The sequence below is a fragment of the Eriocheir sinensis genome, chromosome 44 (assembly GCF_024679095.1).
Source record: "Eriocheir sinensis breed Jianghai 21 chromosome 44, ASM2467909v1, whole genome shotgun sequence".
Lineage (NCBI taxonomy): Eukaryota > Metazoa > Arthropoda > Malacostraca > Decapoda > Varunidae > Eriocheir > Eriocheir sinensis.
This window is the reverse complement of record NC_066552.1, coordinates 4,308,547-4,336,201: the sequence shown is the minus strand read 5'-3', so window position 1 is coordinate 4,336,201 and position 27,655 is coordinate 4,308,547. Positions and strand designations below refer to the sequence as shown.

Genomic DNA, 27,655 nt, shown 5'->3' with positions numbered 1-27,655 from the left:
GAAAGATTTATCGTAACCAAGCAGGTGCATCTGTGTTTCATCTCTCACCCAACCTCATTTCACCTTCCAGTAGTCTGCTTCAGAAGGCCCTGCACTGTATGGATATCAGCATAGTTGTTTCCCTTTACTTAAAGTGTCCTCATCTTCATGTATGTATGTATATCAGCCAGGTGAATTTCTTACCAGGCTGTTCCCCCTTACAGGCACACCTCACAGGGAGTAGCCCAAGCACTCCCACCAACACCCAGCCGCCCACTTCCATGTCAAGCTCTGGGTCTCAGCCTTTCCTATTGGAGAGACAAGACTCCAATCTCAGCACTGGTTAGTGGATATACCAAGTTTACAAAAGAGAAATTAATAGCCAGTGATAAAGGAAAGAAAAGATTGATATTATCCTTCAGTTATCACTTGGAAGGAGTTTTCAGTTCAGATCTGTTTTGCTTTTGGATGTTTTTTGAAATAGAAGTTTGATAATGAAATTAGGATTGTGGCATTGCTAAAAGTAATGATGTATTTTGACGTAGAAAGAAATACTGGTCAAAGTTTTGGAATCCTCACTTATTTATAGTCATAATTTCAGCCACAGAAAGTATTTAGATGAACAAAATGGTGAGCAAAAACTGAGTGGCATGATTTTTAGGCATCTTGCATCAAATAATACGGAAATATGCTGGTGTACATAACATTTTTGTTCATAAAGAAATGTGTCAAGACACTGCTAAATGGACATTGGATGACTCAGTTCACTTCTGATTGCTAGAAATGAAGCAAATCTGTAAAAGTTTGATTTGTTTCTTGATGCGTGTAGGTACACAAGTGTAGTGGATGAGTTAGGCTCCTGAACCTTGTGAAGTTTGATTGAATAATTTGTAGAGAAGCAAGTTTGAGAAGTGTGAGGACACCAACCTTGTTAATGAGTGATTTGAGTGTGTGCAGGCATTTCATGCAGATGGATCAGGCACTACCTCAGTTGCCAGCAATATAACTGATTGGATGAATTTAAGGGGCTTTTACCATTATTTATATTGAAGGGTGTCTCCCTTTAAATGTAGGGACATCTAATGTGGCTTATAAGAGGAGTGTAATCTTTCATGGTAATGTGTAATGTTACTGGTACATAAAGAAGTAAGATGTTTGCAGCACACACAAATGAGGATAGTTGGATGAATGTTCAGTACATCCCTAAATGATAGGCCTTGAAGGGTTAGGATTTTGAATGAGGATCTTGGAATTAGATGTGTTTTGAATGAATATAATTGAATAACAACTGAAACTGTTTTACTAAAGACTTGTCTCCACCACACAGGTTCCTCGGACCGGGAGGAAAGCACCAGTCCAGACAAAACCCAGCAGCGCACACAGGTTGACAGAAAGCGGAAAAGGAAAAGTGGAACCCAGGGTGTCCAGAACGATGAAGGGGGAGGGGGCAACCTTCAGAAGATGAGCCGGTCGACGGAAACCAAGAAAATTCACGACTATTTCAAGCAACAGCATCAACAACAGCAACAGCAGCAGCAGCAGCAGCAGCAGCAAACTAACTCCCCACATAGACACACGGGTGCCAAGAGTCCATCCCCACAAGTGCTGCATCCCCATATGGTGAGTGAGGGAGTCAACCCATCCTTCCTTACTAACGTGTAGCCTCAGTCCTACTCCTCTGTATGTCATAGTATTGGTTCACAATGATAAAATTAGCTTCATCTGAGGTAAGGTTTCGTAAAGCTGCCTATATAAAGCTTAAGTCAAGGACACTTCAAAGAGAAAAATGATAATGACTGCTGCCAGCCTTTTGTGTGCCACTAAAGTACTTCAGCCTGCTCCTTGTCCATTTGCATGATTTTTCTAGGGTACGTTGCAATTTTTTTCTGGGTGTTCTTAGCATGGCAAGGCACTTGCAAAGGGATTTACAGGAAAACTGAATCTGAACTAAAGTGCAGCAAATTTAGCAGACTAAACCAAAATCACCTTTAACCCTTTCCTTGCGCACGGGACGGGACGCGACTATCCCCTCAGGCGCAGTCAGGCAGCCCAATGGGGGGTCTATTTTAACCTCTGTATCTCAAAAACTATTCATCACAGCTAAAAACCAAAAACACCATTGGAAAGAGGAGGTCCAGATCTATAGGAGTCGGTTATGTATGCCTCTCTTGCGAACGTACATGCACGTTCAGGGAGTGTTGAATGTTAACACTTACGTCGGTGCATGCGGGATGATCAGCCATATTGAGAGAACTGCGGACATCTCTCCTTCAGATTCGGGCAAGGGAGTATTGCCGACTGCAATATTTACAACAATTTGGTCAAAGAATCAGTCAGGTGATAGGTGAAGCTATGCAAAAATGCCGCTATATTGGGCAAGAGCATCCACCAGTTACTCGTCCGTAGATTTGCCGCGCTGAGCTGATATGATTTTCCACCAAATTTAGTGAAGAACCCACTCAATTGGCAAACCTGTGTTGTGAGAATTAGTGTTGGAACACTTTCATATGCGGGAGATTTGAGTACGGGTGGAGGTCGCAGCGAGCGTTTAGCACCACCAGCAAATACGCCTAACGCTCGCTGTGAGCGTTTAGCAATGGAAGGGTTAAAAGTATCTTCTTGATGAATGCTCCCCTGCATACCCACTTCTGCTTTGCCCTATTTACATCAGCCACATCATGATCCCGACTATATTGACTTATTAATGAATTCAGATTAGTCGGAATCAGCCATACCCCGGAGTGGTCTATGAAATTGAATTCAGTGAACTCATTGTAGAATTTTAATTGAAATGAGCCCTGTTGTTTGCTCTTTTGATATTTGAGAGACATTTTTTTCACATTTTTCATTCTTCCAAATGCAGACCGGGCATGGAGGTGCGACCGATCCACTGGTTGGGTTGATGCCACCTCCTCGGGGTGTTCCAGTGGCGACGCGCTCCACGCAGAGTGACATGACCTTCCGGCAGGTGGACGAGATGGAGAGTCGAGCCTCAATGGATATGGAGGCAAAAAATTCAAGAATTGACAACTTGCAGTGTGTAAGTGTTCTTAAACTACTTTCTGATGTTTAACTTTTTATTTCATATCCTAATGGTAAACATTGCACCCTGTTATTTGTATTTATTCATTTATTACCTTAATTTACTTATTGCTAAAAGTGAATTTGAAAAAAATTGGAGAACTTTCTTCCATAAGATATATTGGTTACAGATGCAGATGTCTCAGTGAGCGCATTAAAACATATAATAACAATAATAATAGTTTTATATCGCCAAAATGGAAAGGATTTTGATTTTATAGTTTGACTGTTTAGGCTGTCATCCCATCACCTGTTTGTGTTTTACCTTCATTAATATTTCTTTCATGCTCTTTTTCAGACCAATGACGAGTTGTCTCGACAGTTACAGACCCAAAGTAAACTGCTGGAGCAGAAGCAGTTACAAATTAATAAATGTATTGAGGTAGTCAAAAAATTACAAATCGAAAAATCTAATATAGAGAAAAAGGAAGCCCGGCAGAAGTGCATGCAGAACCGGTTAAGGTTGGGTCAGTTTGTGACTCAGCGAGTGGGAGCCACCTTCCAAGAGAACTGGCAGGATGGCTATGCATTTCAGGAGATTACAAAGTAAGCAATGCTCTCTTTGCTGTTTTGAAGTAGGGATGAAACTCCTTGTCAATAAATGTCATTGGGCATATCTATTCTTTCTCTATTAGTGGGGAACTGACTTCAAATACTAACATGAAGATTTGCTGAAGTTACCTTCACTTGTTAGTTTCTTCCTGTTCCATGACATTACATATACCTTGTTCTTTCAGGCGGCAAGAGGAGCTCCAAGCAAACAGAGAAGAAATAGATCGGCAAAGAAAGCTCCTAATGAAACGCAAGCCAGTTGAAGGAGGAAGTAATTCCAGGAAACGAGGAGCCAACAGCAACCAGGGGCAGGGAGGAGGAAACTTACCTAATGGGCTTGGGGGAGACCATGACCACAGGGACCTGACCATCCAAGAGTATTACGAGTCAGAAGAAATACTAAAGGTAGGTCTTAATATCACTTCGTGTTGGCATTGAAATGTGGCAGTCTCATTTCCTGTTTATATAAGCATTAGTAGAATCATATAAAAGGGCCAAATTTAAATGAAAAGTCAAATGAATTACTTCAATTGCATAAGTTTTAATCATTCATAAATTCAATAATTAGTAAGAGAGGTTATACATTTATAGTTAATTGGTGCTGCCACTCCAGGGTTTTCACCTATTTTCCCATTTGAGGCCTTCCTATCAATTTTTTCAGCCAAAATCATAAGAATCATTATCGCATCAACTTCAGTTACAATAAAACTCATCTTATAGTAGCACCGAGGTATTTGGTGTGATTGCTCCAAGGCTTGCATGTGTATGTTACTGTACTACTTGCCCTCTGGCCTCATGCACCTGACCCACTATCAAGCCAGGCATTTTCAAGCCTTTAGCCCATCATTCATCTCTAACCCCAAAGTAATGCCCTGACCCCTCCGACAGCTGCGGCAAACGGCTCTAAAGAAAGAAGACACAGACCTCCAGCAGGAAATGGAAAAACTGGAGAGGGAGAGAAATTTACACATCAGGGAACTCAAGAGAATTCATAATGAGGACCAATCCAGGTAAGTGTTTGCTTGTAACTTCTTTGTACATATTCTTAATTGTGTCCTCTGCAAACTAACCCTCAGGAACCACTAGTGAATTGATAGTGAAGACAGCAAGGTAAGTGTAGGGATGTGACTTCTTTCATTTTAGTTTGACAAAAGTTCCTGATTGGTGATAGCTTACTAACTATCCTTCCACATCTGCTGACATGTCATTTGTGAGTGTTTGAGTCATCTAAAGCTGCTATTAGAAGTTCTGTCAGTGAGATGTTTAATTGTTTATGTGCAAGAATAAGATCACTGTTAGTGATATGAACATTCCTCCTTTATTGGTGCATCTTTAAGTTGCAGTTCATTTGCTTCTATGATAATATAAGGCTTTTTTTGTTTAGCTCATGCTTTATTGTGTTCAGAGTGGAGGCACAGACATACAAGTAGCTGAGGACCAGAGAGACAAAAGCGCCAAAAGTAAATGACTTAACATGTAATGAAAAATTTCACTGACGTCTCGATTGAGCCATTGGATATCCAGTGTGTACAGATAATATACATCTGGTAGTATTACTACCTCCAGTCAGTTTTTGAGAAGTACGAAACAGTCCTAATCATCAATCAATTGGGATTTCCTAGCAAAGAATTGTGTAAATAGTTATGTGATATAAAAATTGCGCATGAAACAATAATTGCATCGTTATTCCATGGTAAAGCTTGGTGATGAAACATCAACTAACTTCTTTCTGTATTCAGTTGAGGCAATCAGCACATGAAAAGTGTATCTACTAAAACTGTTTTCAAGTAAAACCATGGAAAACTTTATTAATTTCAAAATTTTCTGAAAAATTGTTTGCTAAGCGAAATTTGGTTGTGCGAAACAATCATAACATGAGTTAGATTCAGTTTGGCTCCTTGACCCTGATTTCCCCCCCATCCATCAATATTAACCCCTGTTATGCTCAGATTTTAAATGAGTGAATTAAACAGTGTAAATTAAGTAGTGGCTGTGGCAAGTAGCTCACCGAGTGCCCAGGCCACCTCTCTCCCGCATCCCTGCCTGAAAGCCACCATCCAGCCCACTATGGTTCCAGGTCAGCATCACCCAGTATGGCCTTGCAAGGTACTGATACACTAGTGTGATAGCCCTGGGCTGAGCAATTTTTCCTGAACCAGAAACCATTCTGCTCACCCACCCATGGCAGATGGTCACACTGCAGAACCAGCCACCCAGACGTGAGGTGAGCCCTTCACTCAAAAACAAACCGCTACAATGGAAAATGGAAGCAAGGGATTGGCCCTGGGCTGTACTCTTTTTGCGAGAGTGAAGATTGTCTCCTTAGACCAGTGGTTCCCAACCTTTTTTCAGGTGACCCCAATCATGCACCTCTAGACATGACCGTGACCCCACTAGTTTAGTTGTTTATGTGTTATTGTAACATAAAAATACCATGTTTGATATTTTGAGGTCTTGGCGACCACCGGAAAAGCGCTTGGGGTCGCGATCCCAGGGTTGGGAAAGGGGGCCTTAGACCATGATATTGGCTTCTCCATTTTAGTGTTGTTTTTGTGTTGAATGGCATTGCCATTGCCACACAACATTTATCCCACTTGGCATGTTGGGGTGTATTGCAATTGCTCAGGAATCACTTAACATGAATCACCATGATTGCTTGGACATATATCTTGAGTTTTCAGGGCAAAAACAGCATGAAGTTTAAGGCTGACGCTACATGCTGGTGTCTCAACACCAACTTACAATTTTGGTCAATGCACATATCTTATGCTGGCCACCCCTTGCTCTTGACAGGCATGAGATCCACATTGTTTTGATCTCCATAATTCTCGAAATTAAAAAAAGCCATTATCCCATTGTCTATGACGAAGCAACCACCTCGAGTGAGAACAAATTTCTTTCTTTCCTGAATAATGTCTGCCTCTTTTGTTTCTGTTTTGGCCCAAGTTGTTTTCATTTCTTTTATCAAGAAGTTTCGGCATCGGGGTCATCAATAAATCATTAAAGAAATTGTAACTAGACATCATTGAATTAGTAAACCTCAAGACACACTGCAGGGAAAAATGGGATGTAAGGTATGGGTCAAAAGATAGAAAAATATTTATGTTGTGCCCATAGAATGTCAAAACCTGTTCAACATCCGGGCTGTGGCATGACAGTGAACATTATGCGCCATTAGTTCATGTTGTGCAAGGTGGAGATAAATGTTATTGGTGGTGCGTTTCTGATCCAAATGTCTTCATTGTCTTCAGCTGAAAGTTGGATTAGTGATTTTAGGATTCTGAGCCTCATTGTATTAGTATTAAGCCAGAGGACCCTATCTTACGCCATCCTATAGACTATAGAGGAAGGCCTGATGCGTTTATACTGGGACGGAAAAAAAACAATATCGGCAGGCATGGCGTTTCTCTCTGATCCACAGCTACTTGTGTGTAATGCAAGAGGTAAATGATAGTTCAGTGTTTTGTTGCAACAATTTAATTTTTTTTTTTTTTTTTTTTTTTTTTTTTTTTTTTTTTTACATTACTAGAATAAGAATGAATGAACTGTGCAAATTTTCTTTTAATGCACCGTTGCATTAATTGTTCATGTTTAGATGCATTTTAGGAAGTTGCAGCAAAGGTAACTGTAAGATAATCATGAAAACATGATAGAATTTCCTTTTTGGTGCATTGTTGCATTGAATGGGGATGCATGTCACAGTTTAGGGACAGGAAAAGTTGTTGAGAGGACTAAAGTAAGGGAACAACATGCCTCTCACTTCTCTACTTCATTTCACTAGGTAGTAGCAAGTGTATGCGAGTGAGTTTGTCTACCCACTTATGTACTATGTTCTGTTTTAGGTGTTAGGTTTTGAAGAGCATGATAAAAACTGCTGAAACCTTTAAAGATTAATTTGTATGCTTGTTTTGATTGTAGTCAAATGCTCAGAAGTTTTTGTTTTGTCCGACTGTTGAGGTGCCATATCTAACACGTGTTCATTTATGTTTTGTGATGCATTTTGTTTATTTTTTCCAATCACTTCAGTTTAAGGTCATTGTAAGTTTACAGTATTTGTGAATGACAGTCACTTCCCTGTATCCTGTATGCAGGGTGTCTCTGGGCCCCAGACTGACACAGCACAGGGCACAGCTTCTCTAGCTTGCACTTTTCAGGGAAAAAAGTTAGGAAAGGGTCATGTTCCTGTACCCAGCCCCAACCTCGGTACCATAGGAGCATGTGAGGCTGCTTTCAACCTTTTAAATGGTGGTCAACAGGCACTGCTACCTGACTCCATGCCTTTAGCTGCACAAAGGGAATATAGGGACATGTACAGTAAATCATTATTGCTCACTGACTATGTAACTAATCTGTGAAAACTTATGAGGAAATAAGTTATTTTGTTCATTGTTATCAATAAGTGCTTTATTAGTCACAGACCACATAGGAATATTAAATTTAAGTTGGAGGGTTTTCATGTAAAGGACAGTTCTATTCTTGGGGCCAGGTGGCCCAGTGGTACAATGCTTGGCTTGTTGCCGTAAGATCACACCCAGCATATGGAAGACTTTTGAGAGAGGCAGCACCCTCATACCACTCGTTTCCTTCCCTCGGGATGCTTGACTCCCTTCCATCCATATGCCCATCCACCCTTTTTTCTTTTAGGTGGGGATGTCAGGAAATGGCGACCCCATTGTTCAACAATGTGTTGTGCAAGCAGCCTAATGTGCTCCTACGAAACAGGAGGTTAAGATTGGGCTTGACATTCAGACACACTTCTTTCCCAAAAAGGTCTGTGTCAAAAGTGGGTCCTGTGCTTGTCTAGACAGGCACATATGTGCAAACAAGTTCCTTTGCTGAGTGTGTGTGTGTGTGTGTATCTATGAATATGAATGTTGGTGTAAGAGACCCGATTTTTTAAACGTCGTTTTTTGGTTAAAATTGACAATAAACCTCGTGTTGGTAAAAAGTCAGACCTAACCCCAAAACAAGTTTTTAGACACCAAATGTGGTCACGAGCATGAGAGAAAGGGACAGCCACACTTCGCATGGATTGGCAGCCATGAGTGGATAGAAACATATTATATCTTGAATTAGCAAAACATGGCCCACTGATGGCATTCTAAACTAATCCAAGTTTTAAATAACTGTTTACCTTATCTGCAAAAGAGTTATTGAACTAGAATGAAACACTGGATAATGACTGTGCTAGAACTCTCCAGTATACCAGTACATTACAGCAACATAACTTATTTATTAACTACTAACACACACACACACACACACACACACACACACACACACACACACACACTCATATAAAACACAGATGTTTCACTTAGCATGCCAAGATGGTTCTTCATAAAAGAGGTTATGAAAAAATCTGACATTAAACAGCTGCTGCTGCTGCTGATGATGATGAATGCTGCACGTAGTTTGACGAACGAGGATTTCTATACTCACCAGAATGTGGACGCTACCAAATACCAAAAAGTTTCATAAATACAATGCATACTGTTTTCATTTTACTAAATATTTTTTTTTCTATAATTTTGATAACACAGTCGTGGAAAGTATTGGGTTTCTGGTTAGGAAGGGGTGACCTTTTACCAAGGATTCTTGCCCTTGCCTATCATTGCCAATACTGTTTCATAGTTTATTCGTAACTTAATACTAACTCTGCCGCAAAATGATCAAAGAAATCTAACCTGGCCACACAATGTTAGTAAAAGCTTTATGACGTTTGAAAAATCGGGCGAGAGAGTGGTGCTGTGGCCCATTACACCTTCCTTTGTTGGCTGTACCTTTGTCCTTGGTTTCTGTAATCTGTGAATACCCCTGTCCCTTTCCGGTGCAGGTCATGAGGCTTATGTTGTGCATAACATTTTCAGCTTGTAGCTTGAAGCCTGTTGTTTGGCAGTTTTACATACATTTTCAGGCAGCTCACCAGCTCCATAATTTCTTTAGGTGAAAATATTTCATATTTCTTACTCAAGAAAAGTAATTGCTTCACATTTGTTTGTTTTGTTAACAGGCTTCATAACACTGACATGTAAATGCAAGCATGTTATAATTGTTTTTCTTCGTAGAAGTGGAGATTTTTTTTTTTTTTTTTTTTTTTTTTTGTTTCTCCAATGTCTATTATTTGTGTATCAAACAATTTAGAATGTCATGGTTAGATACATCTAGAGATTTCCACATGAACTTTTGTAAAAGCAATATGTAAGGGGAAGCAAAGCTTCTCAAGTCTTTTCACTGAGGTGTTGGCAAAGGTTGCTTGTGCATCAATAGAGTGGGAAAGAATCAAGAGCAAAATTTTTCTTGGTGTTGTTTGTGCAATTGCTGTTCCCATCACATGCTGATTGTGTTATGGTGACACCACTCCTGTACAACGCTAGGCAGTAGTGTTGTGTGCTCCCCGTAAGGGAAACCAACATGTGATTGCCTTACGTTGAGGCTGTCATGGATGTGTTTGGCTGTCTTGTCAGCTTTGTTGATGTCTCCCTGGCAAAAAAGATGCAGATTGGAATATATTTGAGCATGCCTTAAATTTCACACACATATTCGTCTTTCTTTTTTCTTTTTCCATAAGTATACAGGCTGAACAAAATAACTTACACCCTCAGCTTTGTTAAAACAACTCAAGATTGTGCTTCATGAAAATTTTATAGTATCAATTAGCAATGAAAATTTGAGTGTAAATAGTAATATGGTGACATTATATAATCTTTTAGTCCCTGATTTATGAAATAGGTCTAAAAGTTGTGGTTTTGTGTTTTTTATATTTATTTTCTGATAATTTTTTTTTTTTTTTTTTTTTTTTTTTTAAGTGCCCAAGTTATGGCATTCTATGTTGGCAGTCAAAAGATCAAGTGGAGGAAAGACAAGGCAGGAACAGTTTAGAACAGGAAATAGACAATAAAGGAAAGCTTGTGTGTTGCAGGAAACATTCCCAGCTAGAGCATTAGAAAACATGTTGTTCAGAGATGGAAGGTTATTGGCAGGAGTATTTTTTCCCCCATAAGAAGGAAAGGCATATGGAAATGCATATTATTTTTGGATAATTAGATAATTTCAGAAAAGGAACATGAGAAAATACATTCTGAAAATTTGGAGACTTGAAACTGCTTATGCCCCTGTAGTGTAGGCAGTGTTTTGGGGACCCGAAGTGGGGCTTTGTCCTAAAGTACTGCCTGTTCCTTACAGAATCCTTCAATCCCAGTCTTCACCCCGCAACCCTCATGACATGTGAGTAGTCCTTGGGGGCTGGTAGTCTGTGGGACACTCACTCAGAAGGACAGGCACTCGTAGGCCTGGGGAACAGCTTAGGGCAGTTATGGTGGAGCGGTGAGGAGTGATGAGGAGGGGCATGTTGAAAACAGAATGGACTTGAAACGTATGGATCTGAATTAGTGCTTAGGAAGTGTTGTATGTAGATGTGTAGTCCTCAAAGTATGGATCTTTATTGTTGTGTAGGAAGTGTTGGGTTTAGATGTGTGCACTTCATCGACAGCAGAGAAAAATTTTCTACAGTATTTTGTGGGATGGAGGGTGTTGAAAGGAACCAGTGGGAGTAACATGTTGGTATTAGGTGGGTGGTATTGTAATTTGAAGCTGCAAGACCTATCAAGTAGCCTAAGTATTCAGTAGAAACTAATGTTTGTTATTGCGTATATATATATATATATATATATATATATATATATATATATATATATATATATATATATATATATATATATATATATATATATATATATATTGAGTTGGGAAAGGAAAATGTGTGATTTATACATTGCTGTACACAATATTTACTGTATACTAAGATAAGTTTTTTGCTTCTAATTGCCTGCTTAAGCTGTTTATGGATACTGAAATCAACACAAGGGCTTCATATTTAAGACACTCATACTGATGCAGTTTTATGTACATTTTCTCACCCAAGAGATTTTGGTGTTGGTCTTGCACATAAAGAATTATTATCATAATTCAGTTGGCAGCAATGTCTCGTTATCTCAGAAAGAAGAGGCTGTTTTGAGTGTGTTATTTGTTTGGAGAAGTTTATTTCTTGATATGATGGTTAAAACAATATGGTGCAAGTTGTGTCATCTGAAACAGTGGATAAGAAATGCTTCCTCCAAAGTCTGAGTGTTGAGCCACCAATTCCATACATAGTTTGTTGTATTTACATTGTAATAACCACCACATTGATTAATATGCTGTAGGGGTAGGTAGGTTCAGTTGCCTCGGGTATGAATGAATGATGTAGTTGTAATACATTAATACTATATGTAAATAGGTTTTTATGTGCATGTATGATTGGTAACTTTCTTACAGCAGCTGACTCACCACAAAATTCCAAGTGATGCTCATGAACTAAAGTGGTGACTTTTTTTGTTGTGTTGCAGATTCAACAACCACCCCGTACTAAACGACCGGTACCTGTTGCTCATGTTGTTAGGGAAAGGCGGCTTCTCGGAGGTGCACAAGGTGAGCAGCAACTGGTCCTTTGCATGTAACTCTTAACTCACTCGCTTTCATACGTACAAAACTATTTTTCCACAAAATTTTGTCCTATTATTGATGCTGATATTAAATACAAAATTTCACACTTGGTCTGTCCTCACTGATTTGTTGGACTATCAATATTTTTAGTATGGACTTTTCATTGTTGGTGTTTTGTTATTAGTTTTACTGTAAATGCAAAATTGTAATTATGTGTATTTACAATTTTTGGTTTACTATAAAACTTTCTCCCTGAAAACAAAAGCGTTATTGCTGTATTAGTTTCTAACGGGTACTTTTCCAACAGGCATTCGATTTAAAGGAGCAGCGTTATGTTGCTTGCAAAGTTCATCAGTTGAACAAAGACTGGAAGGATGACAAAAAAGCCAATTATATCAAGTAAGTAATTACTTTTACCATCATATTTAACAGGAAAGCCTCAATCCAGTATGAAATATTTTTTTATTAATATATTTTTTAATTAGGTAATATGATAATTTATTTAATCAATTGCTTCTGCTTCCTCAGACATGCTATTAGAGAGTACAACATACAGAAGAAGCTGAACCACCCCAGAATTGTGAGGCTGTATGACGTGTTTGAGATAGATGCCAACAGCTTTTGTACTGTCCTGGAATACTGTGATGGCCATGACCTAGATTTCTACTTAAAACAGGTGAGAGGGAAACCAAAGGATGGCAGATTATGAACAGCATTGTGATTGTATATTGAAGTAGTAAATATGTAATTTTCCTTCTTTAACTACATTTGTGTATTAACTGGTGTAACTTGATTTCAAACATTCATTCATGTTGATCTGATTTGTGATTCAGTTCCTTTACTTCCTGTTGTTAATGTCTTGCATTCTCCTCCAGCACAAGACGATACCAGAGCGAGAAGCGAGATCTGTGATCATGCAGGTTGTCTCTGCACTCAAGTACCTGAATGAGATCAAGCCTCCCATCATCCATTACGACCTCAAGCCAGGTAGGAGTCAGTCCTCATGACAGTTTCAGCTGCACTCATAATGCATAATGTAAAATACATAATTAAGAACTTACCTTCAGGTTATGCTATGTAATTCATATGCATAATTTATGGCTATATTTTCAAAGTTTCACCTTCACTTTTTTGTAAGTAAAAGCTTTTATGGTGATGTAAAAATAAACCCAAATTGAGTGTAATCCTGGAATCCAGTAAAATTTTTCAGTTTTTGTAAAAGGGATTACTTCAATTTTTCTTCCCTATAGGTAATATCTTACTCACGGATGGCAACATCTTGGGGGAAGTGAAGATCACTGACTTTGGCTTGAGCAAGGTCATGGATGAGGACAGTTACCACCCAGACTATGGGATGGACCTCACCTCGCAGGGAGCTGGGACATACTGGTAAGTGTGCAGTAAATGAATGATTCACTGTCACTAAAGTGAAACAGACTCTGTTCCCTTGCCTCTTGATGGGATGAGACATCATGATTTGTCATTGACATTATTAGTTTCACAGTTAATGCTAATGCTGGGAGGAACTGTAATTATTAAATCATGTTAGTACAGGAAATTTAACTGTCTACCTTTGTCTGATCTTCCCTTCACTTTTGTGTCTCCATCAGGTACCTTCCACCTGAGTGCTTCATAGTAGGAAAGACTCCACCCAAGATCTCCAGTAAAGTGGATGTGTGGTCTGTGGGGGTTATTTTCTATCAGTGCCTATATGGAAAAAAGCCATTTGGCCACAACCAAAGCCAAGCCACAATACTTGAGGAAAACACCATCCTTAAAGCCACTGATGTACAGTTTCCACCAAAACCTGTGGTTAGCAATGAGGCCAAGGTAAGTACTCATGCTGTTTGTCTTTAAGTCAACTATAGTTGGTTCCACCAGACCTGGCGGGCCTAAGCCTTCAAGGCGGACTCACGGACTTGGCATCATTGCTTTGATGATGGTACTGCATGCTCATTGGCGAATTTTTAACTTGTTCCAACGCGCATAAAATTGACTTTGTGTTCCTACCAAAACCCTTTTTGAGCAGTAAGGTAACAGATTGCACTGATTAAAACCAATGCTTTTATATATATATATATATATATATATATATATATATATATATATATATATATATATATATATATATATATATATATATATATATATATATATATATATATATATATATATATATATATATATATATATATATATATATATATATATATATATATATATATATATATATATATATATATATATATATATATATATATATATATATATATATATATATATATATATATATATATATATATATATATATATATATATATATATATATATATATATATATATATATATATATATATATATATATATATATATATATATATATAAGTATGTGCCTTTTGAACTATAATTATAATTAAATCTAAAACAACATTCATAACAAAACTTAAGTTGGAACTGCACGTAAACGGACAACATCCAGTGACTGAAGCAACTGTGGAGGCTAGACTTTTTTTAATACTTTTACTACCACAAAGGACTAGGCTACAGTCTACACAATGTCAGTTGTTTATTAACTCATTTATTGTAAGATTTCTTGGTATATTTTTAGGCCTGGCTTAGTCATAATGTGTAGTGATGTCACATAGCCATAACATAAACATTGGCCCAGAACCTTCTCTTTTCTTTCATCGTCTATCCTATCATTAATCCTGAAATATGTTTCCATTATTTATGGGTAGTAAACTAATAAATAGTCATAAGGGAAAGTGATTATAAGAATAACTACATTTATATACAAATAGTGTTTATTTTAAGAGGTAACAGAGCGCGAGAGATAATAGGCTATGTCATGACAAACGAAATTGCCGCAGCTTAGACCTAGTAAACAACAGCCAATGAGCGCCGCAGACATCGCCACTCAAGCATTGATGCCGAGCCCGCGAGTCCACCCCTGAAAGAAAATCTTAGCCAGCTGTCGTGGAACAGACTATAGTAATCATATATTTTAACAGTTTGCAACATTCCTAGTCATAACGTTTGGTTTGAGAATCTTGCTCATTTGTGCTATTTCATCTTTCATCCTGCAGTTTGTGACTGATTTGTTTCCAGCGACTACCTCTCCATCATGCAGGTGTGGGGAGGGAGATGATGATTACCTACAGGTTATAATAGCAAATGGTACCTCTTTCAGCAATTTATCCGGTGTTGTTTAGCCTACCGGAAGGAGGACCGCAATGACGTGTTGACGCTGTCTTCCAACCCCTACCTTTCCCCGCCACTACCAAAGAGTGGCCGGCAGTCAGCCAGTAGTCAGCAACAGGCGGCAGCAGCAGCTTCTGCAGCTGCAGCGGCACAGCAACAAGCAGGATATCAGCAACCATTTTCCACGGGGTTGCTGGGTCTCGCCAACATACACTCTTCCACCAGCTCATAATGATACGCCACCCACTGTAGGGGGCAGGTCAGGCCCCAACACCCCCTACCTGGCTCCCCCCTGTGTCACTCAGCCCTCTACACTGGTCATCACCTGCCCACTGCAACCCAATGCCCTTAGTTGCTACAGTATTGAGGGTCTCCATACTGAATGCAGGGAGGGCTTCAGTTGTTGGCAGTATTTAACATGTAATTACATTTAGTCTGACCTTGTCTCAGATGGAAATTAAATATGGCAATTTCCTCAGCTTTTACTAGCCATGACAGTAAATTTAAGACAGTGTTTTACAGTGGAATTCATAATGGATAAAGTTTTTGTTTCTTTAAAATTTGTATTCAGTAGGAGCAAGTTGTCATCAGGAAAAATGTGTTAACTAATCCTGCAGTGATACCATTAGATACTTGTTTATTTCTTATCCAACATATTCATGTACAGAGTATAACAGAAAAGTCTGAAAAACCTCACAACAAAGTGTGGCACTGGGATGAATAGAGGAAGGTGTTGAAGTAGTGGTGGGTGACCAGGGGTGCGGGGCAGAGGCTCAACACCGCACTAGACTCTCAGTGTTCCTACTCGCTGCCACAACCACCCGCCGAGGGTCGTGCTCCGCGGCAAGGTCCTGAGCACACCAGAGACAGACCAGGAAGTGGTGCCAGTGAGCAGCTCGAAGGTATTCCATTGTGAATAGTTTCAAAGTGTATGCATATGTATATATATGTATGTGTGGGTACATGTATTTATGCATATATACATATATACACTAAAGTCTATCAAGCCAAAGCTGTGACTTAGTTGATACCAAGAGTCAAACATTATACGTACCAGTAAGTGAAGTAGAAACCAGCAAAGAGTGCCGCAAGGACCGCTGAGTGTGGCGCACGGGAACACGAACACTTGAGTGGTGCTTCATCTCTGCAGTGGCAAGACACTGAGGGTGAGGTGGTGGCCCTGCAGAGGACAGCAGTTGTGTTGCTTCCACACACTAAGCGGTGACAACGGGTAGGGTGGCGCACGTGAGGTTTATGAGCCACCGACCGATGTGATGTGATATTGTGTAGTCGTGTTTGTGAAACTCTGGGTCTCCGGCGAGGGTTGTGGGCGCGACAGTGGCCGGTAGCCAGGTGTGTGATATATCTAGTGGCACTTTAAGAAAGTGAGCTAACCTAAACGACTTTTCAGGAACAGTGAGTGTTAATCAGCAGATAAGCATTGTTTAATGAATGTTGCCCTTAATATAGCAGCTGAAATTTCAAAAAAATTGAAACTTGAAAATTACTGAAACTGTATCCTGAAGTATCCCTGTGTCTAAATTTATCTTAGGCCTGTGTTGACTATTCCCTGAAGAATTATTAATTTTGTGAAATAATGAAGAAAATTTTTAGGTATGTACTACTGTTTATAAAGTTTGGTGCTACAGAATCTAAAATGAAAACTCATTTTGTCTTATTTTCTGAAGCTGAAGTGAGTTACCCAAGAGGAAATCCATGAATTCATTCCTGTGGAAATAGGCTGTATACACAAAGCATTACATAGCTCCCACCTTATTCATGTACATTGTTTACTGATATTTCTCTTCTGCTGCGAGTGCCGTGTATTTATGCAGGACACGAGAGACAGTTTTGTGGTGGCAGGAGCGGCACACCACCCACACATTAGTCTGCAGATCACCACAGCTTTTTATCTTCATTATATTGTATGTATTTTAATGTCATTTTTAGACATGTGAGATACTACCTAGTTTTGTATGTGTTGATTTTCTTCCCTCTTCATTTGGTTGTCCTCCATGAAATCTTTCTCTCTGTCTTTATACATTATATACATATGTGATCTTTCTCTATGTCTGTACCTCTGTCTCCCTCTTGTTTATTTCCAAATTTGATTTTGTGGTGGTCAGCTATAATTTAAATTACCATAGGTTGGAGAATTTCCAACTGAACACCTAATTCGCTAACAGTCATGCAGAGCTGAGGAGATGGTGGCAGTGGATCTTTGGTTCGCATCCTGGTCTGACAATCTGTTAATGACAGTAATACAAGAAATGATGTATGTGTTAATTTTTTCATTCAGTTGTTTTCCTCCATTTTTATTTGAGTGTTAGAGGATCCAGTGTGCTGCTTTGACGACAATGAAAGTGAAGGAAAAATTCAAACATTTTAAGGCAGTCATCTGAAAGTTATGCCTTTTAATCCTAATGTGTTATGTTCCTAATTATGCCTTGACTTATCCTAGATGACAGTGTTTCATGTTGTTCACAAGTTTGGTGTCGGGTGTTCTATGCCAGCCTTGCACCGTCAAAGGCTAAGGGTGTGGCAGTTTCTACTGGAAATGCCTGATACACGGATCATGAAATTTAGAATTTTTTACTTAATTTGTACAATTGTATAGTTGGAGGAGATGTGTAGGAGGTAATCTTAGCATACTGTTGAGGAGTTTGAAGACTCTGACCACTCCTCTTGTTAGCTACTTTGTATCACAGGAAATAGCTTGGCATGTTGTGGCTGACAAGGATTTCCAAAACTCCTTTCACCATTTTAGACGACTTCACCGAGCTGCCTCGAAGCTGCTGTGCAAAGAACAGCCACAAACAACAGTGCTTATTAAAATGAACTGCAAGGAAGCATGTTTTTTCAAGTCCCGGCTGATTAAAAATTCCTACTGTGTCACAGTTTTTGAGTTTTGCCATCGGAAACTTTGTCATGTGTACAGTAAAAATGACCAAAATTCAGATTGTCAACAGGGAGGTATGTACTGAGTTGACTTTGCCCTTGTGTTTCCTCAGCTCTCACCACTCATTATTCTTCCCCCTTTCAGTTAAAGATTAATACCGCCATTTGGTCTGTTGCCGGCCATTGTGATAGTTATCGCTCTATACTTGTAAAATTCTATCATGTTATGTAAAATGTAATGCATAAAATAAATTAATAAAGCAACTCGGCCAATTTGAATCATAGAAAATTGAACATGAAACTTTATCCTTGATGTTACGAAGAATAGCTTAGGATTGCATTGTATGCGTTGTCATCACCCAAGCATCAAGCATAAGTGAGGTTAACCTCTTCAGCAGATAAATTTACATCATGCTTGTTAGGATCTTTTGTTGTCACATTTGTCTGTTCTATGTTTAGCCTTTTGGATATTCATTTGTATGGCACTTGTTTCTTTCCTTGACCAGTTCATTTTCTTTTTTACTGCAAGGTATGGTTCAGAGTTTTCAGCAGGAGTCAGCAGGGCCGTCATAGTCAGGAGAGGACTCGTACGGAAGGGTTAGATATTTTTTGTTCCTTATTTAATTACTTTGTTGGTTATGCTAAGAGTTGACAGTAATCAGTCTGAATTAAAAGTGAAAATGTGAATTAAGTTGATCGAGGTCTTCCTGGTACTTAGCTACTTGCTATCTAGCTTGAATTTGTAAATAATATTGTAAATTTCATATCACATGATGGTTAACAAAGCAACTTTAAATAAATGCACGAAACTATTATTTCAAGCTCTGACCTACCCTGCTTTAAATTTTATTGCTTATATGTATGTCCAATGCTCTAGGGGAGTTAGTTGAATGTTACTTTTGTTTATGTGGTGAATGTTTGGGTGTGAGAGATGTCTTGGTAGGGTCAGGCAGTTTGAAGATTTCCAAAATTGCAAAAAACACTTCCTTAGAGTTTATTTTGCTTACTGCATTTCAAAGTTTTTATTCATTTTTATTTTTTTATTTTTTATTTATTTATTTATTTATTTATTTATTTTTATTTTTTGAGGGGGGAGGGGGGGGGATACTTTGGTCACACTTCCTAATATAAGGTTATTCTTCATCTTGTTGGTTCAGTTTAGAGAGATTTATCTTTTTCTTGAGTTTAAAGTATTATTTTAGACCTTTGCAAAATTAACAAGGTAATTCCAACGTACACTATATTTACATCTTTCGGCCTTCTGACAAGTCACTTAATCCGCCCAACGCTAGTGTAGTAGTCACAAAGGCGCGGCCACTCGCCAGTAATCTGTTAGTGTAAAATCTGATATCCTCATATATTGCTTACCCACTGAGTTTCTGGGAGGACTGCAGCTTTCCTGAACCCATTTTGAAAGTCAAAGGCGAAAAGGTTATTTACTTGATCACTGGGATGTATCGGATGGGACGTATATGGAATCTTCACCGAGTACAGTAGCTGCCGTGGACGGGTGCATTGCTGGCGGGCCCAAGCCTTTGAAGGCCTTCCGCTCCCCGCTGGTGGTGGTGGTGAGGGTGAGGGGAATGAAGTTCTCACATCAAGTCTCTCTTTTATTGTCTGAACTGCAGTATCCAAGGTTCGACTTTTTGTGAAGTGTTACATCTATAAATATATTATACTCATTAATTATGTGCCGGAGAAAATAAGTGGATAAATCTACCTAAGACTTGAGTATTAATTGTGCCAAAGAAAGCAAAGTTTAACTTTGTTTTCCTTGATTTTTTTCAATTCGAGTTTGTGCGGAGAGAGCATTTAAGATTAAATTAATCCTTAAAGGTGAAAAAATATAACTGTAATCTTACAAGGTCACAGTCGTATACCAATCTCTTGTAATCGAAGAGTAAGAGCAGTTCAGTTCTATTCAATTTATAAAAACTGGCTCCCAGCACGTACAACTACCCCCCACCGCCCCCCGCGGCGCGGGTGCTCGCACGTAACGCGCCAACACCAAACTGCCTGGAGGGCGGCGACGACTATTCACACCACTGGGATACATTGAATGAACTTTTTCCAATTCGAAATACTTGTCCCTCTCTTCCACATCACACACGCCACCTTTCACTTTGTAGTATTAGGGAAGATTTTCCTGTCTGCATGGGTCCATTGTCCAGATCACACAGGAGGGTTGCAGGCTTGGTACACCTAAAATGTCTTGGGCATAGAACGCACGAAAAAGATGTTTTATATATATATTTTTTTTTCCACCAATGGAGTGTTGACAGACTTGCTGGCGAGCGAAGGTGAAGGATAGGCCGTCCGTCCCTCCGACAACACAACCTGGCCCCAACTTGTTACATTTGAGTCACTGAGGAATGATTGGTTCGGCACGTTTTCCATGCACTGCTTCACCACTGTGTCGACGTGACCTTGCACGTTGTACTACCCTCTTCACGCGTCAGTCCTCTTCCCTAACCGTCTCTCGTGGCCAGTTCTGTGCACAGTATTCCCGCTACACCAGAACATATTATCACAGTTGAATAAACTTAACTTGTACTTTTAAACTATACAATAGAGGTAACTTCACGCGAGTCTGAGGTTTTCTTGAGGCGATTCTTCCCGTGTGTACACCTTTACACAAGGGAAAGGCATCCACGGGCCCCTCAGTGAAATGGGTCCATGAACAGTCTAATGTTATTCCACAAGATACTTTCTCGCACGGCGGCAAAGACAAACCTCGTCTTCTTGGTGTCTGTGGCACACGTTTCGTGGGAAAAGAAGTCTCTGTCCCTCGCGTGCATCATGAAGCGGTTACGAATGTAGTCCGTGGCTGCTCGCGTGTCTCCCCGCGGCCCCGTGAAGTCTGGAAAGTATCTGCACAGATCGGACGTCGTGATCTTCTTCTGTAGCACGTCAGTTTTGTTGAGGAACAAGATGATGCTGGTGTTAGAGAAGCCGGGGTAGTTGAGGGTCTCTTTGAAGAGCTGCAGCGACAGCTCGAGTCTGTTCATGCCGTCCTCCTCCTCTTTGCTCCACGTCTGGTCGTACTCGCTCAGCGCCGCAAGAAAGATGATGGCGTTGACCTCATCGAAGAGTCGAATCCACCTGCGCCTCTCGCCTCGCTGTCCTCCCACGTCCGTGATGCGGAAGGTCCAGTTCCTGTCATGGAAGTCGTAGACGGTGGCTGAGCGAGTGGGGATGCGAAGCTGCAGCACATCCTCTTGAGTGGGCATGTAGGGCTGCTGGCTGAGGCGATCCGCTGCGGACAGATAGTAGTCTGTGCTGTCCGGCAGATTGAACTCGTTGGCCCTCAGCCAGCACTCCTGGGCAGCCATATCTTCCCACAGGACGGTGATCAGCTGGGCGTGGTCGGCTGGCAGCAAGGCAGGGGCGTTCCCCTCCTCCGACAACCCCCAGTCCTTGGGCGTCACGGCTGACAGGATGGTGGCGGCGTGGGCGGCCTCCGGAGAGCCCCAGGGTATGGCGGCCTCCTGCACAGCTGCCGCCAGACGCGTGACGCACGTGAGAACGTTTTCAAGCACGTGCCGCGTGTAGGAGCGCAGGGAGGCAGGCGACATACCACCGCTGTCAATGATTTTCATCTGCCTCATGATGGTGGACTTGCCCGTCTCGGCGGCGCCCAGGAGGAGGACATAGACCGTGTGGCTGCGTTGGGTCTCGGGCCCCAGCGAGCCGCCTGACGTGAGGGACGGCACGTCAGGCGAGGGTATGCACCCGCAGCGGCACATAAGTCCACAGTAACAGGAGAGAGGGCACGTCATGGCTCGCGTGAAGGCTAGTGCTGCAACACTCCACCACACTCCCTCACACCAGGCTGGGTGCCTCAACCTAAAAAACAAGACAACCAAACATAGCCATTACATCACAGGAACAAGCTGACTCTAGGACACAACAGTAATCACAAACAGTATGAACAATGGGCGGCCGAGGCAACCACGGGTGTGACAGCGTGTGAGGGGCAGCGGGGCCACCGGAGCCACACGTCCTCAGACTTACCCTCACCGTCACTCCCAAGACGCTCCCCAAGATGGAGGGCCTCGCCAGACGCTGGGACTTCAACTCCAGCGCACCGAGTAATCCACGGCCCCGACACAGCGTCACATCACTCGCCTGGCACACTGGCGCCCTCCCCAGCACACTCCACGCCCGCACCTGTGATAACGCAGCAGGAGGAGGCGGTGAGAGTTACGGCGAGAGGGGCCGTCTTGCCACACACTGACGCGGGTTAGCGACAAAACCAACCAGTCCGCCCAGCCGCCTGCCAGATGTATGATGATCCCGCCCTCGGCACAATACAAACACTTTCCCAGAGGATTAATGCCCAGCCTGCCCACACCCTTGCATTCGGGCATGAAGCTGGGTGTCAAGACATTACAGAGGTGATGGCGAGGGCCTCCCAGCCTCTTTCGTTCCACATTTCACGCTGCAGTGATTTAGACAGGTGGGCAGGTGGGCAACGGAACTTCGGGCACACTAATCACTGTATTTTTTGCTACTGGGTTGAAATTAGCGCACGACATACACGGCACAAATACGATGAGCAATGAGCCAGGTTGCAGCGGCGCTGTACAGCGACGTAAAAATCCTCCTCGAGAGTCCACCTGAGTCCCGCAACAACACCTGCGCGACGTCCTTGGTCCTACGCTGTTGGTCACAATACAGAAACAACTTTTTGTCGTTCCGTTCAACCTTTGCGATCTACAGCATCAGCTCCACCCGTCTTAGTCACCCTTACGCAACGAGGCGCGAGACTTAAGCCGAACGACGCTATCTTTGTCTCTAGGAAACACTCAAGCACAAGGAACATAGCCAGCCAGTGTCTTGAGGCGATTGTTTTTATTATGGTCCCGGGGATGTGAGGAGTGACGTCACGGGGAGTTGACCAACCATCATGACGTATCCGGGTTGTGACGTCATGCTGCAACCACCAATAGCAAGAACTGGATTTCCCTGAGTGTATTCCACCCCCTTGCAATATGATTTTCACACTTCACGCACGAAGAACCAAAGAACAAAGCCAGTATACACTAGTTTTGGCCTCAAGAAGCCAATGACCAACACAGTGCAAATAAATGTCAAACGCGAATACCATCTTAGTATTCGTACACGTAAGAGGCTGTGACATTTACCTTCGTCTGTAAGTCCCGAGGGAAAAAAAGTATTAAAGTTCATAGACACAAAATATAGAAGCCTTGGTATATTATGTCACCCAGATGCCAAAGGACGAGCTCAGGGTCTTGTGGTACTCTCTATTATTATGCATAAGTTGGGTCACAGGTATCTTGCTGGCCTCCCTTCGTGTTGGTCACATATACCACCACCACACCAGCCGCAGAAATTACAATGGTAGTAGTAGCAGTAGCAGTAGTAATGATGATGATAATAGTTCTCCTTCCGCTTCCCTTTCCTTTTTCCTCTTTCCTTCCTCTATAGAAACCACGTTGAGGTACTACTACTACTACTACTACTACCTACTACTACTACTACTACCTACTACTACTACTACTACTACAACTACAACTACTACTACTACTGCTGCTGCTGCTGCTACTACACGTGTTGATCTTTGCATCACTCGGCATGTCAGTACACTCCTCCACCTTGCCCTCTCTTTAAATACACATGTTTTAAGAGCTTTCACCGCTCCCTCCTCCGCTGACTCCCCTTTCACCTCCTCCCCTCGACTCTCCAGCAACCACCACCACCGCTCGCTGTTGACTCGTGCTTGGAAATGATACTAAAAACCTTCATGTGATCTGTTAGTGAAGAGTCGTCGATGTGATGTCGGGCAATCGTGAGGGTTAACGGTTTTAGTGGGCACTGATGGGCAAGGGTCACGCAGCGTCCGATTAACGGGGCTTCTTAGAGGTCAAAAAAGGTCATACACTGTTGACTCCACGATGAGAAAAGGTCATTTGGTGTCACCTTAAAATGGAAATATCACCCGCTATTTATTACCCCAAGTGAATGGTTATGTAACGTTAATAATTATCTGCTAGAGTCCGTATATGTCTTTTTGTTACAGCGCCTGGGTGTTGAGAAAGTCGTTAATTATCCCGTTTATCCCACCTTTGTGACCCATTATTGCCTTTTATTGATGGATTGTTATATAACGGTAATTTTCTACACGTGTTTGTATGTCTAGTGGGCAGTTTCAGGGTGTTAGGTAAGGTAGTAGCCCTCGCATCCATTCGACGTGACATCCACGCAGCTTATGTAAAAGTAAAATCCTGTTGATCTTTACACGTCTTACGGTCAGTGGCAGGGAACGGGTGCAGGCAAGGACCGGCGCCCCATGTGATCCTCCCTCTGGCCCTGTTCTAATACTGCTGTCTGGTGTGGACGTGGGATCCGGCAGGTTAGCGCAGTGTGATTCAAGGTCCCTCGCTGCGACCCAGTTTGTTTTCTTACTCAGTAAACTCTCACGACCCGACCCGTTTTGAAGCCTCTTGGAACCCTCTTTACCCGCCTTCTGTTAGTTATCTATTTGCGAAGAGATAGTGACCCTGAGTATAATCTTCTCGTGACTCATATATACAGTGAAGAATCATGAGATCATATTCCTAAACATTTCGGCGCCAAAGTTTTTTTTTTTTTTTTTTTTTTTTTTTACGTTGTTGCCTATTGCGCCGGTAGGCATCTTCCTGGTGGGGCCTGATGGTCGGCCCAAGGCTTCTTCCAGGTGGGGCCTGATGGTCGGCCCAGCCCGTTCTGGCGCAGGCGAGTGTTTATAGTGGCGCCATCTTGCAGTTTGGCTTCTTCTGCCCCCGGAACTCGTTCTTGATTCGCTTGGACGGCTTCCTCTAGAGTCCGGGTTGATGGGTGGTCTTCAGGACAGCATGGTAGTTTGAGACTTCTCCTGTACCATGAACCTAGCGTGAAGAAACCCGCGACATCGGCGAATTTGACAAAGCTATCACTTCGGCCATTTTGGGCATTTCCAGGAGTAGTTTTATGGCCCCGGTGGTAGTTTGAGACTTCTTCTGTACCATGAACCTAAAGAAACACATATTTGACAAGGCCTTCGTCGGAGTTTTGGTCATTTCCAGGAGTAGTTTTATGGCCCCGGTGGTAGTTTGAGACTTCTTCTGTACCATGAACCTAAAGAAACACATATTTGACAAAGCTTTCGTCGGAGTTTTGGTCATTTCCAGGAGTAGTTTTATGGCCCCGGTGGTAGTTTGAGACTTCTTCTGTACCATGAACCTAAAGAAACACATATTTGACAAGGCTTTCGTCGGAGTTTTGGGCATTTCCAGGAGTAGTTTTATGGCCCCGGTGGTAGTTTGAGACTTCTTCTGTACCATGAACCTAAAGAAACACATATTTGACAAGGCTTTCGTCGGAGTTTTGGGCATTTCCAGGAGTAGTTTTATGGCCCCGGTGGAAGTTTGAGACTTCTTCTGTACCATGAACCTAAAGAAACACATATTTGACAAGGCTTTCTTCGGAGTTTTGGGCATTTCCAGGAGTAGTTTTATGGCCCCGGTGGTAGTTTGACACTTCTGTACCATGAACCCAAAATACCACTTATTAGAAACCGACTGATCTCCTTATTGGCCTTCGGGAATGGTTGATGTGAGAGATAGAAGCGTCTAAAAATCCCATCGCATGTGCCGTGTTAGCGTTGCCTTGAGTCCCCGATGACCACCGCCCATGCAGCCACCTTGAAAGATGCTCCAAGGACATGATAATACTAACACGAATCTATATATGACTTGTGCAGTGTGTATCTTTTTACGTACAATAGTTGCCTCATGTGCGAATATACCTAATGAATAGCGTTTTTGTTTTGATATTGAATTAAAGAATATGGTTTTAAGAGGACGTTAATTGGATATGTTTCGATACTTTCATGTGCTATCCTCGATGAATTTGATGCATATATACCACCAACGTCTTCACCATCACTTCTTCTTCTTGTTCTTCTTCTTCTTCCTTTCTGTCTCTCTCTTTCCTTTTTATCTTCTTCTTCTTCTTCTTCTTCTTCTACGTCTTTTTTTTTCCCTGTTGACCTGTAGCCTATCGCTTTGTATCGCTTCGTATATATAGGTCCTCCTCCTCTTGAACTTCTCTAATGCCTATTCACACACTTTGCTTCCCCTTCGTCCTTAGAAAGAGTAACAACAACACCACCGCCGTCACACCCACTACTTATAATCATCTTACTATTCTCGTGTGCACCTCAAAATCCCTCGCATCGCCATAGCCTACTTTACCTTCATTAGCGTTGACTGAAAACGTGCATCGAATCAGAGGTCATAATTTAGTTTGGGTCATCGCCACAGCCTTGGTAACCACTATTAACCGGTATGAATGAGTTTGAGCCGTGTGTCATTAAACAGTAGGAAAACACTTATGAGAAAAAAGAAAAAAAAAACCGTCTACTACTTTCGAATTTTCTCACAGACTCATCGATGTTCCATATTAAGCAACTTATCAAAAAAATGAAACCAAAAGAGAGAGAAAAAAACTATAACGTGTTTTGTGTTAGACGAGCGACAACCAATTTTCGTCCTCTAAGAGAAATAATCTACCACTTTCGAATTTTACTACAGACTCATCGACGACGTTACATGTAAAGCAACGTCAAAAAAATAATCTAACCAAAGAAAAAGAAAAACGATACAATATTTCCGTCGTCTAATCAAAATTGCATCAAATATGGAAATTAAATCAAACTTCAGAAAACATTTATTGAAAACCGAAAGCTTGAAGTATATTCCGCAACAAGGCGAGCGGTAAATATTTTCGCGTTTTGTGTGTTTTGCGGAAGACAAGCGATGAACTTTTTTTCGCCTTATAATCAAAGCTCCGTCAAAATATGGAAATTAAATCACACTTCAGAAAACAACCATTGAATATCGAAAGCTGAAAAGTCGGTATTCTCAGACGCTCCTTTCTCTCACGTCAATCATTTTTAAAGGCCCAAAAAGATGTTAAAATCATCCCCTTGAGTGTTTCTTTACGTTCATAGTGCAGAAACTTTGTCAAACTTCCACCAGGGTCATCAAACTACCCATGGAAATGCCCACAAATCCTACAAAAGCCGTGTTATGTGCTTGGGCGCCGAGAGGTTCAAGAATATGACCCAAAAGTCTCCTCTGCGACAGACGGGCGATAAATATTTTCCTCTCGGCGAACAAGACCAACAAACAAAGTCATCCACACGGGGCATGATGGGCGGGACGCTGCCTCGCGGGGGAGGAACCGGATCAGGTGTCGCGCAGTGCCACTTCGCCCCGACTGACTGACTTGCTGTGACACCTATACTACGATTAATACCACAAACAAGCATGATCCTTTCCTTCTGCGAGCTTCAATGGCAACGTGGTGAAGCTATGCTGGGCGAGGAATACTTATAATGCTGGTAATGAGGCGGTACGCGAGTAGGTAGAGGAATAAACAAGAAACGAGGTGCTCTGTATCGTGTTACGCTGAG

The 27,655-nt window shown here is 41.4% G+C and overlaps 2 protein-coding genes across 9 annotated transcripts in view; one reads left to right on the top strand and one right to left on the bottom strand.

Annotated features, from left to right (window-relative positions):
* LOC126980310 (serine/threonine-protein kinase tousled-like 2) overlaps positions 1-18,459 on the top strand; it is a 59,354-nt gene extending 40,895 nt beyond the window's left edge. For 6 of the 8 annotated variants that reach the window (XM_050830047.1, XM_050830051.1, XM_050830048.1 and 3 more), the window contains 15 exons: positions 204-321; positions 1,307-1,599; positions 2,843-3,019; positions 3,359-3,606; positions 3,798-4,017; positions 4,501-4,622; positions 8,257-8,382; positions 10,798-10,839; positions 12,000-12,081; positions 12,404-12,495; positions 12,625-12,772; positions 12,972-13,083; positions 13,347-13,485; positions 13,707-13,926; positions 15,287-18,459. In XM_050830047.1, coding sequence (XP_050686004.1) covers positions 204-321; positions 1,307-1,599; positions 2,843-3,019; positions 3,359-3,606; positions 3,798-4,017; positions 4,501-4,622; positions 8,257-8,382; positions 10,798-10,839; positions 12,000-12,081; positions 12,404-12,495; positions 12,625-12,772; positions 12,972-13,083; positions 13,347-13,485; positions 13,707-13,926; positions 15,287-15,529 — 2,382 coding nt within the window. In that variant the 3' untranslated portion in view covers positions 15,530-18,459. The remainder of the gene's footprint in view (positions 1-203; positions 322-1,306; positions 1,600-2,842; positions 3,020-3,358; positions 3,607-3,797; positions 4,018-4,500; positions 4,623-8,256; positions 8,383-10,797; positions 10,840-11,999; positions 12,082-12,403; positions 12,496-12,624; positions 12,773-12,971; positions 13,084-13,346; positions 13,486-13,706; positions 13,927-15,286) is intronic. The other 2 variants (XM_050830049.1, XM_050830055.1) reach the window with 2 other exon arrangements.
* Positions 18,460-19,792: 1,333 nt separating this feature from the next.
* Positions 19,793-23,059, bottom strand: LOC126980309 (guanine nucleotide-binding protein subunit alpha-14-like). The gene is made up of 2 exons (XM_050830046.1): positions 22,210-23,059; positions 19,793-22,041 (listed from the first exon to the last, which is right to left on the bottom strand). The coding sequence occupies exon 2, from the start codon at positions 21,972-21,974 to the stop codon at positions 20,856-20,858; it is 1,119 nt and encodes a 372-aa protein (XP_050686003.1). The 5' UTR covers positions 21,975-22,041; positions 22,210-23,059; the 3' UTR covers positions 19,793-20,855.
* Positions 23,060-27,655: the final 4,596 nt, after the last annotated feature.